This window comes from Lepidochelys kempii, chromosome 1, assembly GCF_965140265.1.
Source record: "Lepidochelys kempii isolate rLepKem1 chromosome 1, rLepKem1.hap2, whole genome shotgun sequence".
Classification (NCBI taxonomy): domain Eukaryota; kingdom Metazoa; phylum Chordata; order Testudines; family Cheloniidae; genus Lepidochelys; species Lepidochelys kempii.
In genome coordinates, this window is record NC_133256.1 from 196390499 (window position 1) to 196415020 (window position 24522).

General features: G+C 42.3%; 1 protein-coding gene across 1 annotated transcript in view; it reads right to left on the reverse strand.

Annotated features, from left to right (window-relative positions):
- Positions 1–24522, reverse strand: part of ADGRG7 (adhesion G protein-coupled receptor G7) — a 41293-nt gene that overhangs the window by 9360 nt on the left and 7411 nt on the right. The window contains 9 exon segments of the mRNA XM_073330657.1: positions 762–843; positions 1962–2290; positions 4977–5089; positions 7641–7793; positions 13794–13954; positions 17354–17455; positions 17555–17673; positions 18479–18579; positions 20403–20537. Coding sequence (XP_073186758.1) covers positions 762–843; positions 1962–2290; positions 4977–5089; positions 7641–7793; positions 13794–13954; positions 17354–17455; positions 17555–17673; positions 18479–18579; positions 20403–20537 — 1295 coding nt within the window.

Genomic DNA, 24522 nt, shown 5'->3' on the forward strand with positions numbered 1-24522 from the left:
GGCAAGATGAAAGGGGCAGCAGCTGAAACAGATAAATGGGGCCAAGGAAGGGAGGATGAGGTTTCAGTATAACTGTCATGTTTTTGTTTAACAAACAGTAATCTCAGATAAGAACATTAATACTCCCTAAATCTTGAGAAAAGCACCATGGGATATTTAATGATCCAGGTGGAAGGGGTTTTGTTTTTACATCTCACTTGAAAGAATCTACCTCTGATTACATACTTACAGTCCACTAGAACCAACCACAGACCGTGCCCAGCCCAGCATATTTTATAAGAAAGACAGTTATGGTGTGGCTGTTATGGTGTGGCTGCAGTCATACAGAAAGCAGGTACCAAATAATATAGGTTAATTGTGGACTTTAGTGACGTAGGCCAAAATTTTAAAACTTACATGCCTAAATTTAAGCACTTAAATCCCTATTCAGGCACCTAAATAAGTGGCCTGAATTTCAAAGGGGCTGAGAGCATGCACAGTTGCCACGGAAGTCAATGAGGAATTGTGCATGAGCATTCAAGGTAAATTTTGGACAGTGCCTTAATCAGCATTTGTTAACAAAGGACCAAAGCCTGAAGTCCTTACTGAGGCAAAACTCCAGCTGAGTTTAACAGAAGTTTTTCTTGGGTAAGGACTAAGAGGTTCAGGACTGTATTTGTTAATTAGTTACAATTACTACCAGGGTAAATCCAGGGTATCATTAATACTGCTGGGCATTAAAGATACAATAAAACAAGTGGTGTCATCATTCATCTACTTACAACTCTTCCTGTCGGTAGTTTAATGGCTTGCCCTTTCTATAGGTAGCTCCAAGTGTTATAGCAACCACTACAGCAGGCACTCCTAATGGACAAAGAGAGAGAGAGATCATTAGTGTATTGTTTAATTACCTAGGTCTAGATCACCCCCTTCTGCAGAAATACCCAAATAAGGGGGAAACTTGCCTGCTAAAACCCTCAAGGCTTGTTAAGGCCCATTTTCTATCTGTCCTGCACTCCGTTAAGGGGTGAGAGTGTCCTTGAGGAAAAGGCAGGATTTGGGATTGAGTAGGGCAGTTATCTATGGGAAGCTCAGGGCCAAACCTTACTGAGTTTACCCATGGAGCATCAGTTCCTGAGCATGCCTTCTAGAGGCTCCCCACATCCTGGCAGCACAGCAAACTCCTCTGCTGTGCTGCAGTTGGCTCTCTTACAGCAACTGTGCAATCCTAGCCCCTTTTCACAATCTAGAACTATTTAGTAGATTCCACGAGAAAGCTGTATCCCACATCAGCTGTATAGTCAGTGAGGCGAAGACAACTAAGATATTCATGCACACTTTATTAGAATACTGTACCGAATGAAGCTGAATCCCAGAGACTCCTGTCTTATTCAGTGGGTACCCCCTGCCTCCCTCAGTTCTCCCAGTAGTTCCCCTTAACCTTGCAGCATTGCTGCTTATTGCTATGCTCTGAAGATGTGCTAAATGTTTATTACAAAGTAGTACATAATAAATAATACAAGCCAATTTTTGGTTTTGGATGGCTGAATGGCTCCTATTGAAATCAATGGGAATCTCACATGCTCTTCCTAGGGCAGAATTTGACTCCAAGTATGCAATCACTTATCAGAAACAATTTTGTTTCAGGTGATAAAATATTCTTGAAGCCCTTAACTATTGCCAAAATTCTTGCTGCATGCAGCAGACGGGAGTTGCTGTGACAATGAACATGCCATGTATATCCTATAATTCTACTGATCTCCATATTAATGCAGTGACAGCAGACTCAGCTGGTAAACTCCAGGTGAATCAGTAAAAGGACATAAGAAGTAGCTGGAGGCTACCTGTTAAACCACATAGCTAACCCAAAGAAACTGACTGTATTTCATTTTCTGTCTATTGGATTAATATGTTTAAAGCTTACACTGAATGCACTACTTACATTTTGAAAAGCCCTCTGCATATGAGACTCTAATTCTTACCCCATCCAATTATTGACATGATTAAAGTGAAGTGTTCAGGAATGGGCCTCAGGGTTTTAAGCAGCAGTAAGTACAAATGTGCAGAATTGAGCGCTGTCCACATAAATGTTGCCAACAAGAAATAGTGCAACAAGACGGCTACAGCAGTACACAAGGCATTTTCAGGAACATCTGCAAGGTCCGAGGCCAGTGCGGTGTTTTCGGGGGAAACATCTCCGCTATTCTTGGCATTTGGGTTGCCAATTCCAAAGATGAAGATGATGTTGAAAATCAGCATTGATGTGCAGAGACTCACCAGCACCCAGGTAACTGAGAATTTTCGTGTTTGCCTATTGGTTGGTAAGCACCATACATATTTGAGAAAAAAGTAGCAAAGCAAGAAAAGAAATTACGATACATTTCCCCCTTTCCTGAATCTCTTAACATGCTAGAAGTCACCTGGGGGTGTGCAACCTTTTTTTAATACAAACTTTGTATTAACTGAGATTTACAAAGCCAGAAACCAGCAATAAACATTTGGCAAAGAGTTCTACATTACTTTTATTTTCACACCTATCTATCAATTTCACCTTGACTTCAGTGAGAACTGAGGGCACTCAACACCTTGCAGGACTGGGCCCTTAGTACAATATTTGGGACACATTTCCATACTTTTCTGCTGCTTTTCAAGCTGGTTAGTCTCCGTGTAAGAGGGAGAAAACAGTGTAACAGAAATATTTCTAAACACTCTTAGGGGCCCAACAAGCTGGGCACATCAACATATTTTATAAATGCACATGAAAAACTCTCTCCTTCCTGGCATTGGTATAACTCCATTGACTTTGGTGGAATTACACCTGAACTACCCTAATGTAAGCAAGATCAGAACAACTCCTAGAAACAGACTTTGTCATTAACCAGGATAGCTGCAATTATGTGAGTTGAAGTTTGGCTATTGTCTGAGAAAAGATCACATGATATTAACTAATACATTGATGTCTCGGGAGCTTTATAGAAGCCACTGCACATTTAGGTTAAAATACAGCATTCCACCATGTATCAAAACACACTCGGTCAAAACCTGAGGTCTTTACTTAGTCTTTAATCAGGCAAAAGTTCTAGGGAAGTCAATGAGAGTTTTGCATTGAATAAGGACTTCAGAATTTGGCCCATATGGACTGGAGTGTTAAGACTAAAGGTTTGAAAATATTATCTCCTGAATGCAGTGATACCTTAAAACCAGCAGCTTCTAGCATTCTCTCTCAGTCTTTTTAATCCCGTAGAACAGGGCGGGCAAACTTTTTGGCCTGAGGGCCGCGTTGGGTTTCGGAAATTGTATGGAGGGCTGGTTAGGGGAGGCTGTGCCCCACCAAACAGCCAGGCGTGGCCCAGCCCCCGCCCCACTTCTTGCCTCCTGACGCACCCCCCCCCAGGACTCCTGCCCCATCCAACCCCCTGTTCCCTGATGGCCCCCCCGGAACCCCTGCACCATCCACCACCCCCCACTCCCTGTCCTCTGACCGCCCTCGGAACCCCCACCCCTGACTGCCCCCTGCCACCCCATCCAACCCCTCCCCTCCTTCCTGATTGCCCCCCCCAGGACCCCTGCCCCATCCAACCACCCCTTCTCCCTGACCGCCCCCAGAACCCCATCCAACCCCCCCTCTCCTTCCTGACTGCCCCCCCGGGACCCCTGCCACATCCAACCACCCCTTCTCCCTGTCCCCTGACTGCCCCCTGCCACCCCATCCAACCCCTCCTCTCCTTCCTGACTGCCCCCCCCCGGGACTCCTGCCCTGTGTCCCCTGACTGCTCCCAGAACCCCAGCCCCTGACTGCCCCCCGCTGCCCCATCCAACCCCCACTCCTTCCTGACTTCCCCCCAGGAACCCCTACCCCCATTCAACCCCCCTGTTCCCCGCCCTCTGATCACCCCGACCCCTGTCCACGCCCCCCCCCCCCGAACTCCCCTGTCCTCTATCCAACTCCCCCGCTCCCTGCCCCCTTACTGCGCTGCCTGGAGCACTGGTGGCTGGAGCCCGGCTGGAGCCAGCCATGCCACTGCACAGCACAGAGCACTGGGTCAGGCCAGGCTCTGCAGCTGCGCTGCCCCAGGAGCTCACCACCCCGAGCATTGCGCTGGAGGTGGTGAGGTGGTGAGGTGAGGCTGTGGGGGAAGGGGGGCAGTGGGGAAGGGGCCAGAGGCTAGCCTCCTGGGCCAGGAGCTCAGAAGCCGGTCAGGAGGGTCCCGCAGGCCGTAGTTTGCCCACCTCTGCCGTAGAACCATCTTTTCTAAAATAAATTTCTATCCTGCATTAGTCTCTGTATCTATCATACTATTGTCTATACAATGAAATGTCATTTGTTACTTTTGATTGTCTTAAAAATAATTAAGTAAAATTAGCCAAAACTATACAGAATCCAAATGGACTCATACTGACACAAGGATATGATCCTTCAATGGGATCTGCACAGTCACCAAAGCCTGCTTCTGTGGATCCCTTTGAAGGATTGGGATCTTAGGGCAAAATTTTGTGAGTCAGAGCGGGTAGGTAGTACTCAGTATCTCATAGGAAGGGCTCAGTACCTCACAAATTGGGCTGTGAGATACTCTTCAGAACTCTGCGGTGCCACTTCTCTTTGAATCTAAAGTATTTTCAAATATAAGTTGTCCTAATGACTTTTAGTAATTAATTTTACTGCATTGTTATCCTCATATTTTAAAACAAGGAAACCACAGCAGAGAAAGGTTACATGATTTGCTCAAGGTCACACAGCAAGAGAGTGGCACAGAGGACAACCCAAGTCTCCTGACTTCCAGTCCTTTGCTCTAACTGCTAGACAATACTGCTCCTTAGGCTGACAACATATTTTAACATATTGTTGATACTGTGCAATAGTAATATATTAAGAGTATCTATCTATATTATAAAGTGACTTCACTCACTTTTTTCAGGCCATATTCAGAGCAGCATAATGTTAAATTAGCATAAAAATATTTTTGCAGATAATGTCTAGTTTACGTCTTTTCTCTTACCTGGTGAGAATTTGAAACAGAATGGTAATAACCAGACCAGCAATGGAGAATCCACTACCAATGTTTGAGACAATCTCTAGAGGTTTTGCATATTTGTAATTGATCTTGAAGCTCTAGAAAATAATTGTTATAGATTATAAATAAGATATTCAGCTAGTTGGGTGTGCATGATGTGGGGGAGATAGTTTTCTCTCTAAAATTTATGTGGATGATTGACATGGGAATAATCGTGTTTTTTTAATGTTATGGCTACTACTAGCCACTGCCAAAATTTGCAGGTCACACAAAATTAGTCAAAACCAGAGAAGTTTTTCAGGAACTTCAGAGGGACCTAACAAAGCTAAGTGAATGTATAATGCAATGGCAGATGAAATTCATTGTTAAGAAATGTAATATACCTTGCAAGAAATAATTTGACCTACTCATATACAATTCTGGATTCTAAATTAATTGTGACCTCTGGGGAAAAATATCTGGGCAATATTATGGACAGCAAATCAGAACCTGTCCTCTCTATAGTTACAGTAAAAGCAGCAAACAAAATGTTAGCATATATTATGTCTGGTGCAGACAGGCCCGCCGACAGAAATTCCGGGCCCCAGGACAGAACAGTCAATGGGCCCCACTCACACACAAGCTGTGCCCGCGTGCACGCGGTCTGCCTGACATTTGGGTGGTGCTGTGCCCGCACTGACTGGTGCCCAGCAAGCTACCGGCTGCACTGCTGGGCGCGCTCTTCTGGCACAGCCAGGGCTTCCACGTGCCCACCCGGTAGGGTTGCCAATAGTCTAATTGCGCAAACCCAAACACCTTTGCTCCACCCTTGTCCCACCCCTTCCCTGAGACCACGCCCCATCCTGCCCCTTCTGTGAGGCCCTGCCCCCTGCTAACTCCATCCCCCCTCCCTCCCTCGCTTGCTGTCCCCCACCCGCACTCACTTTCACCAGGCTGGGGCAGGGGGCTGGGGTGCAGGAGAGGGTGTGGGGTCCAGGCTCTGGGAAGGAGTTTGGGTGTGGGAGGGGGTGAGGGGTCAGGCTCTGGGAGGGAGTTTGGGTGAGGGAGGGGGTGAGGGACACAGGCTCTGGGAGGGAGTTTGGGTGAGGGAGAAGCTGTGGGGATGGGCTCTGGGAGGGAGTTTGGGTGCAGGAGGGGTGCATGGTGTGTGCTCAAGGCTGGGGCAGAGGGTTGGGGTGCAGAAGAGGGTCAGGGGGTCGGCACTTACCTCGGGCGGCTCCCAAAAGATACCAGCTCATCCCTCTGGCAGCAGCTCCTAGGTGGGGGGCCAACGTGGTCTCCACATGCCGCTGCCTACAGACACTGCCCCTGCAGCAATGGGAGCTGCGGCGTTGGTGCTCGGGGCGGGAGCAGCGCACGGAGACCCCCTCCCCAGGGGCCTCAGGGATGTGCTGGCCGCTTCCGGGAGCAGCCGTGGCATGGAGCAAGGGCGGACAGGAAGCCTGCGTTAGCCCCGCTGCAGAGCAGGTGGCAGCCGGGGGCCCCCGGTCCTTTTAAATCGCCCGGGACCCTGGGCAATTGCCCCCTTCCTCTTCCTCCCCCTTCCCCCAGGTACAGATAACACTGGGCGGGCCTGGGTACAGATAACACTGAAAATATTATAATGCCATTACATAATTCAAAGTTACACCCTTAGGTGCAAAACTGTTTTAATTTCTGGTCACCTTATCTAGGAAAGGATATAGTACATAAAGGCAATTGAGAGATGGGTGATGAAAATTATTAGAAACATGGAAAGACTTGCCTGTGAAGAAAGATTTAAAAGATTAGGGGTAAAATCCTGGACCTATTGAAAGTTGATTGCAAAACTCCCATTATTGACTTCCACGAGGCCAGGATTTCACCCTGGAACTGTTTTGTTTAGAGATGATATGACAGAGATATACACAATAATGAATGACACAGAGAAGCCATTAATTCCTAATTACTCTCTGGTTATTAAAACAAAGGGACATTCAATGAAACTAAGAGGCAACAAATTTAAAATGAATAAAATAGATATTTTTACCCCCAAAAAAATCAATCTATTGAACTCCTTGATACTAGATATAACCAAGGCTAAGAGCTTAGTAGACTTCTCCAAAGGGTTAGACGTTTATATGGATAATGAGAAAATTCAGTTATATAAGATCGGATTTTTTTTTTAATTTTTTTTAGAAGGGATATAAACCTTCGTGCCTCAGGACATAATCCAGCCTCTAACTAAAAGTGGTTAGGAAGAAATTTCCCTTATGGCAGGTTATTCTGCAATTGTCAACTAAAAATTTTCTTGCACCTCCCTTTCATCTGGTATTGGCCACTGTCAGGCACAAGATACTGGACTAGGTGAAACACTAGTCTGATAACGTCGGTCCCTATGCTCTCTCAAGCGTCACTTCTCCCATGATACCTATAAGAAATTGGGCAACTAGCAATGTCTGCATAAAGGAGAAGTTGGGGATAGCTGATCTTTTAAAAATCTTGATTGTATGGTTTTCTTTCTCCCTCCCCTGCTCTTCTGTTGCTCCTCTTAGATAATTAGTTCTTTGGGGGCAGGGACTGCATCGTCCTGTATGTTTGGAACAGGCCTTATACTTACGTTCTGCTATTATAAAGCCACCAACAACAGAGAAGAAAAGACAAATGATTTGCTGTTACAAAACGTCTTACCATTAATACAGCAAAATTAGTAGTGTGATTACACCTGCAGCTCAATTCCTGTTTGTTTCCTTCTTTTGTGCAGCCTGTTGTGTTCCAGTCATTTGCACCGTAATCCCAAAAGACACATGCATAATCATGCAGCAGAATTTCCAACGCATTGTACTGTGGATCGGGAATACAAGAAGAAAAACTGGCAACAAACACTTTGCAAAGATACACCAATGAAACTGTGTTTGGTAAAGACTGTTCTTTCTGAAGGGAGAGGTAACACATATACTGAGACGCTTGCGGAGTTTCCAGTCAACTTTATGGGAGATCTTATGTTGAAGACAATTAAGCCTCATGAACTGACAATACACCTCAACTTTCCATTTGAGGGGTAAGAGGATAGTTCAGTCTCCATTTACATCATTGTTGAGACTGCCAACAAACTGCCAATTTGCTGAAATTGTTTTGGTAATTATGACAGAAACACATGTTCAGTGAGAATTGGACAGAATTGGACAGAATTTCACATATGCCAAACAGCAATCATCAGATAACAGTAACACTCAAATGCTGCCAAAGTGAATTGGGTTTGCACTACAACCAAGAGGTAGAAACTTATGCATTCCACTGGGAATCCTACTCCTATATACCAAATGGCTGTTTAATACTTTTAATAAATAAAGCTTGCAATTTTGCATTTTCATAACATCTGTGGAAATTTGCAATTAAAACAGCCCTTTGCATTATTTGTGTATGATAGATGGACTTCAAACATATACAAAGGACTTTGAAATGCTCACATGAATCAATATGAGTGATACTTATTTTCCAATCCACCCAGTTTATGATCTATCATAGTGAATCTTGCTCCATCACATTAATGGGTTTGATCCTCCAAATCTTAGCCACATAAGAAAGGCTTGTAGGAAGAGGCCAAATGTTACCTTCCAGAAAAAAATGCATGTGACATTGGCAGATGAGGTGCCAGCTCATGCCAACATCCCAGGCCTTACTGAACACTTAAAATGAATAGCTGGATGCCAGGCCAATTCACTTGTGTTTTAGTGTAAATCAAAGTGATTGTTAAATCTATAAGAATGCATTTGGTGTTTAAACTTTATCAAAACTAATGGCATGCTGCATGCATTTTTTCACTGTTTTGTATTCTATTATAATGTAATACCAAACATTTACATTGAAGAAGTCTTGTATAATGCAAATAAAGAACTTTAACTGGAAAGCACTAATTCCTGTGCATTTGTAGGCAAGTGGTCATTGTGTATGATGACCAGAGATCAAAGACTCTAAATGCATTCCTCTCTTTCTGCCAGTCAAAGAAAGAGCCCACGTGGGTAGGGACCCTGTCAGCTTGTTTTCTGTGAGAGGAAGATATAAGTATGGACAGAAGGAAGAATTCTTGATCTCTGGACTATTTGGATTCTAACAGGGCAGAATAACTGAACAAGAAGATGGAGATCCCCAGAGTTACTCTGGGTAGCCCTGAGAGACTTTTGGGAAACTGGCAGATTTCTACATCTCTGCTAGTATTTGGAATTATAGACTGTGACTCACCGGTACATATATTTTACCTGCTTTAACTTCTCAATAACTCTTATTTGTTTTTCCTAGCTAATAGGACTTTACTTAATTTGCTATAGAATTGGCTACCAGTCTTGTCTTTGGTATGAGATCTAGGATGCAAATCGACCTGGGTGAGAGACTGGTCTCTGGGGACTGAGTGTAACCTGGTGTTTTGTGATTTTCAGTGTAAGTGACCATTTATCATACAGTCCAGCTTGCCTGGGTGGCAAGATAGACTGGAGTGTCTGTAGGGACTTTTTGTGACTCCACGAGAAGACTATTGTAGTACTTTTGGAGTTCACATTTGGTACTGGGTTGATGAAGTCTAATTACAGAACACACCACCAATTTCGGGTGTCTGCCCTGCTTTTGACAGTCTGCCCTGAGGTAGGCACTTATGGTCCTGAGCCACTCCAGACCGTGTGATAATGCAATCTAAAAATTCAGAAATCACGATCAAATAGGAAATTCACACAGATCACTGCATGCAAAAGGTAATAAACATATAGAACAAGTTTGGGGAGAAGACAATTGAGGCAAAACTTGCAGCTATTTCAAGAGGCACCTGGAGTTATCTCTGAAGAAGGTAGAGTGTAAGGGATATGGTAAAAAAAAAAAAAAAGCAAGTAGAATTCAGGTAACACCCAAAAATGAATAGGTATGTTGGACTGTATTTGGTATGTTATCCTTTTCGTGTTCCCAGAATTTATTATATTATATTTTCTGTAGAGAAATTACTATTTTTGTCCCTCTCAAATTTCTGATTTAGGCTCTGGTCTGTACTTAAGAAGTTTTACCAGCAGAACTATGTCACTTAGGGATGTGATTTTTTTGCTATCGTAGACATGCCAGTAAAAGCTGAGTGCCGAAGCAGTTATGTTAGTATACACAGCTGATCAACGTGCCCTTGATCAACTACCTGAGAAACATATCTAAGAGGACCTAGACCTCTCTCTGTCAGTTGAATAAGTCACAAAAGCCATCAAACAATTGAACTCTGGCAAGGCATCCAAAAAGGATGGAATCCCAACAGAACTGTACAAAGCAGCAAGCCCAAAGGTTATCAAGGTGCTCCACAACATCTTGAGCAGTATCTAGGAGGAAGAAGAAATGCCACAAGACTTCAAGGATGCTACCATTGTATCACTGTTCAAAAACAAAGGCAGCAAAGCTGACTGTGGAAACTACAAAGGCATTACTCTCTTCTGTACAGCAAGGAAAATACTTGCTCGCATTCTCCTGAAGAGACTCTTTGCAAATATATCTGAGGAGAATTTGTCAAAAGTGCAGTGTGGTTTTAGACCAGGTCATAGCTCTATGGACTTATTTTTGTTGTAAGGCAGGTCCAGGAAAAATGTTCAGAGCAAAACACGGACCTTTATTCAGTCTTCATCGACTTGACCAAAGCCTTTGATATGGTCAACAGAGAGGGTCTACGGGCTATTCTACATAAACTGGGCTGCCCAAGAAGGGCCAGTTCCATGATCACATGACAGGACAAGTGCTCTCCAATGATGACTCTTCTGACGCATTCAAAATCTCGAATGGAGTAAAGCAAGGCTGCGTTCACCTTGTACTTTACTTGCATCCTCAGCCATGCCACAAGGGACTTGGCTCAGGGAACATACATCCGCTACCGACTCAATGGCTCCCTCTTTGGTCTTTGAAGATTAAACATTAAAACCAAGATATCGGAGCGACTTCTCATTGAAGCACTCTTTGCAGATGACTGTGCCCTGATGGCCCACAGACATAATGGCCTTCAGGTAATCGCTGACAGATTTTCTGAAGCATCCCAGCTCTTTGGCCTCACCATTAGTCTCGGTAAGACAGAGGTTTTGTTCCAACCTGCACTTCATTCCAATGCTCCGGTGCCAGCCATCTCCATCCAAGGCACAAAGTTGAAAAATGTGGATCAGTTCAAGTATCTGGGCAGTACCATCTTCAGTGATGGTTCCCTTGACAAGGAAATTGCCTTTAGAATAGTAAAGCTAGCCAGGCCCTTGGCCGACTTCAAACAAAAGTCTTCAATAACACAACATCCACCTCTCCACCAAACTGAAGATCTATAGTGAGGTGGTCCTAACATCTCTCCTGTACAGTCCTGAGACATGGACTCTTTATAGACAGCATATTAAACACCTTGAGCAATTTCACATCCGCTCCCTCCACTCAATAATGAGCATTTGCTGGCACGACAGAGTGACCAACAATAAGGTCCTTGAGAGAGCAAACATAACCAGCAATGAGGAAAAGTTGTTGAGAGTGCAACTTAGGTGGACTGGACATCTCATCAGAATGGAAGACCCACTCCCCAAAAACATATCTTGTGTGAGGAGCTGAGGCAGGGCAAAAGAAAGAAGGGTCATCTGTTCAAGTCCTTCAAAGACAGCCTGAAGAGCAGTCTCCAGAGGGCTGGCATTAGCCCCAAAGAACTTGAGCAAATGACTCAGAACAGGACTCACTGGCAGTCTCTGACAAGATCAGCCTGCAACAATTTCGAGCAGTATTGACACAGTTGTCTCCAGGCTGCATGTGAAAGGCGCCATAGAGCTGCACCATCAAACATCATGGATACAGACTTCCCAAACCCTCAGTGCGGCTGATTCTCTGCATCAGCGTTCGGACTTCAGAGTCATATGCGTAGCCACAGATGAGATTCGTGATATCATCATCATTGTTACCGATGGACTACCAACATCACCAGTGTAAGGCACTTACTACAAGTATACGCAAAAAGAAAAGGAGGACTTGTGGCACCTTAGAGACTAACCAATTTATTAGAGCATAAGCTTTCGTGAGCTACAGCTCACTTCCTCAGATGCATATCGTGGAAACTGCAGCAGGCTTTATATATACACAGAGAATATGAAACAATACCTATTCCCACCCCACTGTCCTGCTGGTAATAGCTTATCTAAAGTGATTTCCAGCACAAATCCAGGTTTTCTCACCCTCCACCCCCCCACACAAATTCACTCTCCTGCTGGTGATAGCCCATCCAAAGTGACAACTCTTTACACAATGTGCATGACAATCAAGCTGGGCTATTTCCTGCATAAATCCAGGTTCTCACATCCCCCCACCCCCATACACACACAAACTCACTCTCCTGCTGGTAATAGCTCATCCAAACTGACCACTCTTCAAGTTAAAATCCAAGTTAAACCAGAACATCTGGGGGGGGGGGGGGTAGGAAAAAACAAGAGGAAACAGGCTACCTTGCATAATGACTTAGCCACTCCAAGTCTCTATTTAAGCCTAAATTAATAGTATCCAATTTGCAAATGAATTCCAATTCAGCAGTTTCTCGCTGGAGTCTGGATTTGAAGTTTTTTTGTTTTAAGATAGCGACCTTCATGTCTGTGATCGCGTGACCAGAGAGATTGAAGTGTTCTCCGACTGGTTTATGAATGTTACAATTCTTGACATCTGATTTGTGTCCATTTATTCTTTTACGTAGAGACTGTCCAGTTTGACCAATGTACATGGCAGAGGGGCATTGCTGGCACATGATGGCATATATCACATTGGTGGATGTGCAGGTGAACGAGCCTCTGATAGTGTGGCTGATGTTATTAGGCCCTGTGATGGTGTCCCCTGAATAGATATGTGGGCACAGTTGGCAACGGGCTTTGTTGCAAGGATAAGTTCCTGGGTTAGTGGTTCTGTTGTGTGGTATGTGGTTGTTGGTGAGTATTTGCTTCAGGTTGCGGGGCTGTCTGTAGGCAAGGACTGGCCTGTCTCCCAAGATTTGTGAGAGTGTTGGGTCATCCTTTAGGATAGGTTGTAGATCCTTAATAATGCGTTGGAGGGGTTTTAGTTGGGGGCTGAAGGTGACGGCTAGTGGCGTTCTGTTATTTTCTTTGTTAGGCCTGTCCTGTAGTAGGTAACTTCTGGGAACTCTTCTGGCTCTATCAATCTGTTTCTTTACTTCAGCAGGTGGGTATTGTAGTTGTAAGAAAGCTTGACAGAGATCTTGTAGGTGTTTGTCTCTGTCTGAGGGGTTGGAGCAAATGCGGTTGTATCGCAGAGCTTGGCTGTAGACGATGGATCGTGTGGTGTGGTCAGGGTGAAAGCTGGAGGCATGCAGGTAGGAATAGCGGTCAGTAGGTTTCCGGTATAGGGTGGTGTTTATGTGATAGTTTATTTCACTTTACCTAACTGGAAAAAGCTATGCCAGTATCAGCACAGTTATACCAGTGTACATTACGCAGCTTTGCCTTTTTAACTATACCAGCGTAGTTAAAGCAGCTGAACTTTTAAGTGTAGACAAGTCCTCTTCTGTCTGGGTGGCATCCCTCCCATGCCAATAACGGAACAATGATAGAATTATGTTGTTCTTTTGAAGACTAAAAAAGAATAAAGGTAAAGGAGCCCTAGAGCCTTTTAAAAACTGTAAACTTCATACCTTCTATGAATGCAGCGACAACACTGAGGGGATAGAGATGGTCATTTACTATATGTTTCTCTAGTGCCTGCCTAGTCTGGTTGTGGGCAGTAGGTGCTATGGCAATTGAAATGGTAAATAATTGGGGCTGCAACATTCTCTAGAATACGCTCTCTCTCAGTTCTATTTGTAAGAGGACTCACCTTTGGCTTGAAGACTATTTTAACATCGTTGACTGTTGCATTAGCAACATTGCCAGAGATAACTTGTTTAGTATGATTAAAATGAGTCTTGTAATTTTTTGATTGGAAAAATTTGTCATTTTGATACAAGACAAAGCCAATACGTCTATTTCCAGATGAACCTACATTGGGCAAAGAGAAAAGAGATGTAGGGTCACAGATACCTCATGGAACAGATTATTATAGAAGTAGATGATAGCAACTCCTATATTTAGCTTGCCTAACACTTCCATTGTAAAAGATCCTTTGAGAAGCTCTTACGCCTCCATTATACACAGCAAGCCTTAATATTTGTAAGGGAAACCCTTTGAGCTAAGGAAGTACCTTTTCTCTACCCCATGAGATTCTAGTCAGCTTTTGCTGAGACATTAACTGTTAAATAAAATCACCGTTTCCTTTCTCAGAGTTGCATGCCCTGGAGCAATTTTGGCAGTCTGCAAGAAATAATAACTATATGCATGAACATTCCCAATTGCCAGGTTCACAACGATTACAAAGCCACAGCAATAGAATCAGACATGGTGCTGGGAATACGTGAAAACTGCCAGAGCAGCTATAGGGATGGGGGAGAAGAGGTCCTGGTCTCTTCCCCTCAGACCCAGCACATGGCCTCAGTGGCTCATGCACTATATGTGAAAGGAACGGGGATAGATGGCTCTGCCCCCAATATACACCTTCTCTGCACAGCATCTGGCCCCAGCAGTTTATTCCCATTTTCTGGAGACACCTCATGGAGCAAGTTCTCACCCAAGAGCTAAGCAAGGCTGAGCTCCATCCTTCTGCTCCCAATACAGCACATTCACCCAGGGGTCCATCCTGCCCCTCTGGGATAAAAGCCTTCTCTTTCTGCCAACTAATATAGTTAAACCTGTATCTCAAGAACTCCTGCTGCAGTCTATGCTGCAGTGCAGAAGGCTCAGGGTGGGGTTTTTTACAGTTGCACATAGTAGAATTTGTATTTACCTTTTCAATTTAAGAAAACCTAGGAAATTACATACAAAAACTACTTTAAAAAGGCTTTTTACAATGTATTAACTTAAACAACAAATTAAAGTCATAATATTAACAAAAATAGAGAAAAATATTGCAAACAGAGAAAAATGCTAATATATCAGTCTGCAGACTGCATCTCCTTTAGGATGGGGAAGGTAGAGCAGTGCTGCAGAATTGTCTCTCTTAGGGTGAACAAGACTGTGAAAATAATAAGAGCTACAGAGCAATTAGATCACACTGGTTTAGAGTCTTCCAGTGTATTTAATTATTTGTATAGCACCTTTTACTAGTATCAAATCAACAAATAAGCAAATAAGCAGATGTGACATTATAGAAGTTAAGAGACAGATGGACATCTGTGAAAAGAACTTCTAAAAGTGGAATTATTTTTTAAAAACTGTATACTTGTAATGATGATGAGGAAAGACAGTAGCTGTTGTGAAAGTAGAATGAATTATATTGAAATTATAATTCATTAGAGAAATGCTGCTTGAAGGGTTTGTTGAAATATAGTTGTCAGGAAGAGAAACATCAAGGAGTGTGAGACAATGGGTCCTCAAACTAATTAACTTAGAGCTTCTACTGAGCTAGGAGATTGGTAAACGTTAGTATGCTAATAAGATATGTATGTATATTTGTCAGTTTCTGCTTCTTTTTGTCTCTTATGTTAAATTGGCTTTGGCTTATCTGTTTAAATAAGTTAGCTTGAGCTTTTGCAGGAGGCTCACATATCTGGGTGCATTGCCAAAGCGCTTTGCTAATAAACAGAGTGGTCTGACAAATTCTGTAAGTCTTGAATCTGACTTTGACACTGTTTTAACCAGTTCTCCAGGGTTCATTGTTAAGTCTTCCACCGCACAAAGAGCAGAAGACGTACTTTTTTTTTTAGCCTAGATGATTTTATTCAGATAAAGGAAAACAACAAGAAAAGAGAGAACAGATATAAAGTCTGTATTTGAAGGAGAACACAATAGCTCAATTGGTAACATTCTGCAACTGAAATTACATTAAAAATGGTTAAAAGAATGTTATTATTTAGGTTACAAAGTCAAGCACTTGAAAATTAGGAAATGCCAGATCTATGTTTGATAAGACAACTTTAATATTGTCCTTTTGTGCATCCCTCCTGTTTACTGAATGAGGCAGGCGTCCTGTGGAAAAAAATGGTTTGTAATTATGAAATTCATCATGAACTAATCAAATTGTAATCATGAAATTAAAGTCCATACCATAATAAATATACACAGAATTAAGAATTAAGGTTACACAGGAAATTGTCTATCTGTCATTTCCTAACTTTTGAGTGCTTGACTTTGAAATAAAACGCCACGCTTTTACGTGCAACTGTGACAATCCCCCTATCGTGCATCATTTGAAACTAGACTGTCCTGTACCACAGCACAGACTTCTACACCACTGGAGCTACCAGACTAAAACAGCCTTTTACTGCTATTACCTCTGTAATCCTCAGGGGAGGGACTGGGCTGCCCTAGCTCTCTCTCTCTCCCATACCATCCTTACAGCTGCTCCAGCACCGCCCAGGTGTTCCCAGTGCTGAACTGCGTGTGTGTGTGAGGTAATGCTGATGCTGATGCTTTGGTAGCAGCAGAGGCCTAGCACTTTGGAATGTTCATGTCACCATTATTGTGGCAAGTTGTCATCATTTCCCTGAGGAACATAAGGGCAGCGTCAATTGTCAAATATGTGTACCTCAGCAAAACCTGAACAGATGTTCACAGGAATAAGAAAAGACATTTCTCTCTAGCCCCAGGCATTTCCCACTGCCATATTTCAGAAGCCTGCTGCAAACAATTGAGGTGTTAGAACTTGTTTTTTAAAAAGGTCTTAAGGAATGTTATGAAGGAAAACCTTAGGCAACCTAAATATAGGGGTCACTCCCAGTTTAATGAAACATAAAGTGGCCACTGTCCCTGCAGCAGACAAACAGACTACTCAATATTTAAAGATGCAGTACACCAAAAACAAAATGACCTTTTTGCTTTCTATATATACACTACATTTAATAAGTTTTCTTATAATTTAATAAAGAATCAGACTAGTGACAAACTGAAGTTAGAGACTCCCTCATGTCAGAAATTAATTACTTATCTGTAGCAGAAAATAATTACTTATCTATATCTACCAATCAAAATGGCCTTTCTTTTTAAGAAAGAATTTTCTTTTTAAGCTTACATGGTAGTAGTCTGTAGTTTTGGAGCAGAAATTTTTAGTCCAACCTCTAATGGAGATGTGTAATTTAGTGGTTCACTTTGGAGACTGTAGCTCTGTAACCACACATTCATTACAGTTATAAAAACTCAGGCCATGTTACAGGTAAGTCAGCAGTGATTCACAAATAAGGTCACACAGTTAGCTTTGCCATGTACACTTCTTGTTCTATGATATGTGCCCTAATATATGTACATAAAAAGACATCTTTTCATAGATTTTAGTCAAAGGAGTGTGAGAACACTTTTGTGCAGAATTTGCCCAGCACTAGGTTTTGGGGAAGAGAAGAGTGTACTTACTGTTCTTTGTAAGGTTGATCAGTATTTGAACTTCTATATTGTTGGCATTGTTAGAGTCATTTTCAGCTACATTAATATTTTCAGACTGTAAACTTCCTGATGCTGTGTAGGCAAGAGTCACCAAAGAATTTGTACGAATTGTTAGAATTTGTAAAAATGTGCTCATTGTCCTTATAATTCCCACAAAGCAAATAAGCTTACCTGTCTGTGCAGAGAAAAAAGCTATAGTTGAATCTGGATTCAATGAAATGTTCTGAACTGCAATGTTGGGCTGAACAGCAAAGTCATTCAAAGAGAAATTTTCCAGTGTCTTTGTGAGGCTGCATTGAAGTAAGGAATGGTGTAAATGTCTTTACCACTGTAAAGTATATCAGAATATAGAGCCTGTCTGCCCTCCCTCAGTGACTTCAAATTTGTTCCATAGAGTATAGGACAGGGTAGAATTTGGCCAAAAATCTCTTATTCTAATGGGCCAAATCCCATTACTGTTGAAGTCAATGGGAGATTTGCCTTTGACTTCAGTGGAATTAGGATTTGGCCTTTTATGCATCAAGGAGGAAAATCTAGAATATTGCTACAAGTTAATAGTTGGTTAGATAACTTGGATATTTTTTTCCAAGTGTGTTGATGTGTTCAGGAACCTGCTCCTTCAAGGAGACAACTTACTAGCATGCTAGTAACTCTCCTTTTCCATTCTCTGGATATCCTACTAGTAATAATAATGCTTCCCACTTCTATGATTCCTTTCATACAAGAACCTCTAAGTGTTTATTAATATTCATTAAGGTCCACATCATCCCAGCAGGTAGGGTAAGAACACCTATTCCCATTGTACAGACAGGGAAAGCGAGGCACTGGTTAATTGACTGGCGCAAGGTGACACAGCAAATCACTGGCAAAGCTGGGAACTGAATGCAGGTAACCTGACTTGTCATCCCCAACTCTAGACCTCACTGTCTCCAGATTAGGAAAACTGGGCCAACTTCATTCATCCCTGGGGTAACTCTTCTGAGTTGGTGGAGTTACCCTGGAGATTAATTTGTCCCACTATGTTCCATTTTTAATCTTAAATGGATGGACATGTTTAGTTTTACCAAATTTAATAGAAACAGAAATTGTAATTACCCTGCTGTAATATTAGTAAGGGTCTCGTTTGCAGAGTTGAATTCACTCACTCTGGCATCCAAAAGTTGGCTAACTGTAGCCACTGCAGCCTCTATAGCATTCTGACAAACAGAAAAGAGGGAAATATTCAGTAGGAATGGTATACGAACTCACTTCTTTTAATACGCTGTATTGTGATAGAATATTTTGTTAACACTTGCCTTAATCAAAATGAAATAGAATAAGTAACCCTCTTCTCCCCAGCCCTGTCTGCCTCGCCTTCCATCCCTTCCTTTTTCTTTCCATTTAGCTGATCCCCTCCTAAATAAATTCCCCCAAAATAAACAAATGAACAAACAAACAAGACAAACAAACTCCTAATGTGGAACTAACATAATATTTAGTGACGGCAGGTTTCAGAGTGGTAGCCGTGTTAGTCTGTAACAGCAAAAAGAACGAGGAGGACTTGTGGCACCTTAGAGACTAACAAATTTATTTGGGCATAAGCTTTCATGGGCTAATACCCACTTCATCAGATGCATGCAGTGGAAAATACAGTAGGAAGATAAAAATACAGAGAACATGAAAAAATGGGGGTTGTCGTACCAACTCTAACGAGACTAATCAATTAAGGTGGGCTATTATCAGCAGGAGAAAAAAATCTTTTGTAGTGATAATCAGGATGGCCCATTTCAAACAGTTGACAAGAAGGTGTGAGTAACAGTAGGGGAAAAATTAGCATGGGGAAATAGTTTTTAGTTTGTGTAGTGACCCATCCACTCCCAGTTGTTATTCAAGCCTAATTTAATGGTGTCCAGTTTGCAAATTAATTCCAGGTCCGCAGTTTCTCGTTGGAGTCTGTTTTTGAAGTTTTTTTGTTGAAGAATTGCGACTTTTAGGTCTGTAACTGAGTGTCCAGGGAGGTTGAAGTGTTCTCTGACTGGTTTTTGAATGTTGTAATTCTTGACGTCTGATTTGTGTCCATTCATTCTTTTGCGTAGAGACTGTCCGGTTTGGCCAATGTACATGGCAGAGGGGCATTACTGTTACTCACACCTTCTTGTCAACTGTTTGAAATGGGCCATCCTGATTATCACTACAAAAGTTTTTTTTCCTCCTGCTGATAATAGCCCACCTTAATTGATTAGTCTCGTTAGAGTTGGTACAATAACCCCCATTTTTTCATGTTCTCTGTATATATATCTTCCTACTGTATTTTCCTCTGCATGCATCTATGAAGTGGGTTTTAACCCACGAAAGCTTATGCCCAAATAAATTTGTTAGTCTCTAAGGTGCCACAAGTTCTCCTTGTTCTTATAACATTTAGAGGCATTTTGCTTATGTGTTATACCCTTTCCCCCACCTTGTGTGTTGTGTCTATCCTGTCTATTTAGAGTGTAATCTCTTCAGGACAGGGACCATTTACTACTCTGTTTATGAAGTGCCTAGCACAATGGGGCCCCACTCTTGGTTGGCCTTTAGGGACTACCGTAATAAACCTGTTAAATAAAAATGTTAAATAAAAATGAGCTATTACTAGGGAAAAAAGGCTTTGAGCCAACGGATGCATAGGCCCCTCACATTATTCGAATGTAGATAGGCAAAAAAAAAAAGGTTAATGTAGGACATCAGGTTCAGTTGATGCCAATATTTGAATTTCAAATGCACAAAATTTAAAGTGATTGATAGAGATGAATCCACCATGTTATCCCAGAAACTGAGATAGGGACATTCCACTAAGATGCTTGAGATCTGAACTCAGATGCACTGTTTAATAGCTCAATGTATCGCAACTAGATTAGATACTTGGGTTTTGTTGTTGTTTTTTATTAAGTGAAACCAAAAAGACTGATTTTCCATGGGGCTAGGAAAAGTGTCCCAAACATCCTACTATATCCTATTAAGCCATAAAACAAAATACTTTTTTAGTCTTGGTGATTCTCACCTTAGAATCATTTTTCAGAATCTGCTCTGCAATATTAGCAGCACGAGAGATGTTCTCGGTGGTCAGTTTCTCCGGCACAGAAGTAAGGATCTGGGTATTACTGGCAATGGTCTCTAAGTCGACGTGACTGCGTAACTGTTAGAAAAATGGTACATCACACAAAGAAAATATGAGGGAAAACAGTGGCCATTTTTATACCCATTCTCTAATGAAATAAAAGAATAGCAGGTTCACAGCCAAATTATTTGCTCTATAAACTGACACAGCTCCTATTAACTCAATAGCTCTGTGCCAGCTTACATCAGCAAGCAGAGAATTTGGCCCACTGTACACAGTCACTTCTCCCACTCATAGAAACACAATAAGATCTTGTCTAGATGACTAAAGGTATGTTTACACTGCAATAAAAGACCCAAGGCTGGCCTGGGTCAGCTGACTTGGGCTTGCGGGGGAGGGGAGGGGACCTTGGGCTGTGGAGCTGTAAAATTACACAGTAGGTGTTTGGGCTTGGGCTGGGCTGGAGCCCAGGTTCTGAGAACTTGCGGGTCTTTTATCATTGTAGACCTACCCTGAGCTTCTGAATCCATGGACTTCTGTAGCCCCTTCCACTCACAATGTGTGCTACATAAACAGAATTAGATTTGAAACGACTTTAGGAAGCCACCAGAAGAACAAAGGAAACACCATACTAGAGTAGCTTAGTCCTTCTCTAAGTAGTTCTAGTATGACTGATAAATCTTTAAATGATAACACTTGAGTGAAGCTCTGAGATATAAAATGCATTATGTGCATGTTACATACAAACATGAACATTATTGAGGTTGCAAAATTAAGCACTCAAATAGGAAATGTCAGAATTAACATTGCCCATGCAAACTTAATTTCCCCCCCACCCCCATGTACTGTTTGTGATAGATACCATTGTGATACAATCTTTAATTACATGATCACATACTATTTTTGGCACAGGACCCCTGCCTCATTCAGGGGCTGGACCTTCTCTGCGGGGTGAGTCAGGCTTATGTAGTAAAGGAGGTTGTTGTCTGCAGGACCCCTGCTTCATTTGTTGCAGAAGTTGGAAAGGGTGTAGTGAAGGAGGCAGGAGACTGACGGAAAAGAGGATGATCTCATGGTTATGACAGCTGAATGCTGACCTAGATAATTGGATTCATGTGCCCGTATGCCTTATTTACTGCACACTATTTAAACCCTGCCCTGGATATAGTATTAATTTCTCATGGCACTTATCACTATTATATCTGTGTGCTTCCAAATCCTTAGTTTATTTTCAGATTATCCCTATGTTACAGATGGGGTACTGAAACACAAAGATTACGGTCAGAAATATCCACCAATTTGGGGTTCCCAACTTGAGACTCCTATGACCTGATTTTTTCAGAGTACTTACCATTGAGAGTACAGGAGAAACAGTCTGGGTTATGTGCCTTTAAAAGGTGGTAATTCCTGATCATTGCAGATATAGATTTCCCGAATTTTCCATCATCATTTGTAACTGAAAAATGCTGAGTTTTCTTTAAAATTCACTATGTGGCAGTATAACTTCAAAAATTAAAAAAAATATTGTGGGCAACAATTTAAACTGAAAACACAAGTACAGAGCCTTTGATATTACTATTATTACTAGTCGTAAAAATTTATATTATGGTAGCTCCCTGAGGCCCCAGTCTGACACTGTTCAGAAGAAGAGAGACAAACCCTGCCCTGATAGGCTCACGATCTAAAGATGCAAACAGAACAAGGATAGCGTTGGTGATAGTACCTGGGAGCAAATAAACATGATGAAGAATTGGCACATCTTTGCTAGTTACATGGATTGTAGCTTTTTTGTTTTGTTTTATTTTGTTTTAAACTGGAGTTGAGATAGGGAAGTAGTGAGTAGGAAAAGAAAAAAGGGGAAAACACTATAAAGCAAAAAGAGTACAACACCTCTAAAAGAAGGGCTGTTTCTTTATATGTTCAAAGCACAGATCCCATTGACTTTAATTTGCAGCTCTGGGTGCTCAGCACTTCTGCAAATCAGACCCCACGGTCTCAAGCTGGGCAACAGAAAAAGAGGAACACACAACTCGGGATCTCCTGTGAAAAGTCTGGTTTCAGTGACTTGCCCAGCATCACATAGGAACTCTGTGGCAGAGGCAAGGATAGAATCCAATTCTTTAAGACAGTATTTACCTATGAGAACATCATTTCTGTTCCTGCAATCCACACCCTCATTCACTACTGTGACAGGGTCAGGCCAGATGGCTCCAGGAGACTAATAGAAGGCAGATATATTAGCCCCCAGTTAAGTAGGTCCCTTTTCCCTGGGTAAGGTAACAGGAAAGGTTCCGGAACAATCAGGAACCTCTGGAGACAATTAAGACAGACAGGCTGATTAGAACACCTGCAGCCAATCAAGAAGCAGCTAGAATCAATTAAGGCAGGCTAATCAGGGCACCTGGGTTTTAAAAAGGAGCTCACTTCAGTTTGTGGTGCGCATGTAAGGAGCTGGAAGCAAGAGGCACTAGGAGCTGAGAGTGAGAACGTGGACTGTTGGAGGACTGAGAAGTACAAGCATTATCAGACACCAGGAGGGAGGTCCTATGGTGAGGATAAAGAAGGTGTTGGGAGGAGGCCATGGGGAAGTAGCCCAGGGAGATGTAGCTGTCACACAGCTGTTCCAGGAGGCACTCTAGACAGCTGCATTCCACAGGGCCCAGGGCTGGAACCCGGAGTAGAGGGCAGGCCCGGGTTCCCCCCAAACCTCCTGACTCCAAGTCAGACACAGGAGGAGTTGACCTGGACTGTGGGTTCACAAAAACAGCCAGACTGAGGGCTGCCGTGAAGCTCCAAGGAGAGCAAATCCACCAATAAGCGCAAGACCCACCAAAGTAGAGGAGGAACTTTGTCACACTACACACTTTCCAACTTCTACCATAATTGAGGCAGAGATCTTATAGGGTACATCTACACAGCAAAAAAAATCCCATGGCAGCAAATCTCAGAACTTGGGTCAACTGACTCATGCTTGCAGAGCTCGCACTACAGGGCTAAACATAGCCCTGTAGACATTTGGGCTCAGACAGGAGAGTCTGAAAGCCAGGGTTGCAACCCTAGCCCAAATGTCTACACTGCTATTTTTAGCCCCTAGACTAATCCCAAGTCAATTGACCAAGGCTGTGACATGTGCTGCCATGTTTGTTTGTTTGTTTTTGAAGTGTAGATGTACCCATTGACAACAGTCTCCTTCACTGTATAACCCTGATTCATCCCCAGAGCAGGTCCATCCTGTGCAATGAATGATGCAGGGGTCATGTGGAAAAATAGTATGTGATCATATAATTAAAGACTGTATCATAATGCACATACAACAATGGGACTGAATTAGGTTTTCACATGCAACTGTGATTAATCCTGGCATTTCCTAATTTATGTGTGCTTGATTTTGCAAGCTTAATGTTCTTTTAACATCATTTTTTTTAATGTAACTTATATAAGGGCTGATCAAAAATTTACCGTCAAAATTTAGGTTTGATGGAAAATTGGGTTGAGAAAACAGAAATTTTTCACAGAAAGTATCAGCTTTCCACAGACTTTTTTTAACTTTTCCATCAAAAAACTGAAAAGCTGAAAACCAAACACATTTCAGTCAAAAAACCTAAAAATGTATGTTTTTAAACAAGAACTTTTACAGAAGAAACTATAACCTAAACTGAAACAAGGAGTAAGATGTGAAAGAGTCCTAATAGGGAATGTAGTCCATCCCTAGGCCAGTGGGTGTTTGCTCCTTACGTTATGTTCCCCAGTGCTATATCCACTAGCTTTCAGAGGCTCAAGTGACTTTCACTACTTCCTTTGGAAAAATATTGTACAATCTGACCTTACCATTTGGTAACTATCCTGATATTCTGCCTATATTCATCCCATTACTCCTGATGTGACCAGCCTGAACAAGTCATTTTCTTCCTTGATGTTTACACCCTTCAAATACATGTAAGCATTTATAATATCCATTCTACATCAGATTTGGCTGTGCTGTACATTAGTATTAGATTTTAATTTTTCAACATAAATTGGTTCCTCCAGCCCCTTGATATGTTCTGTTTCTGTTCTTTAAATC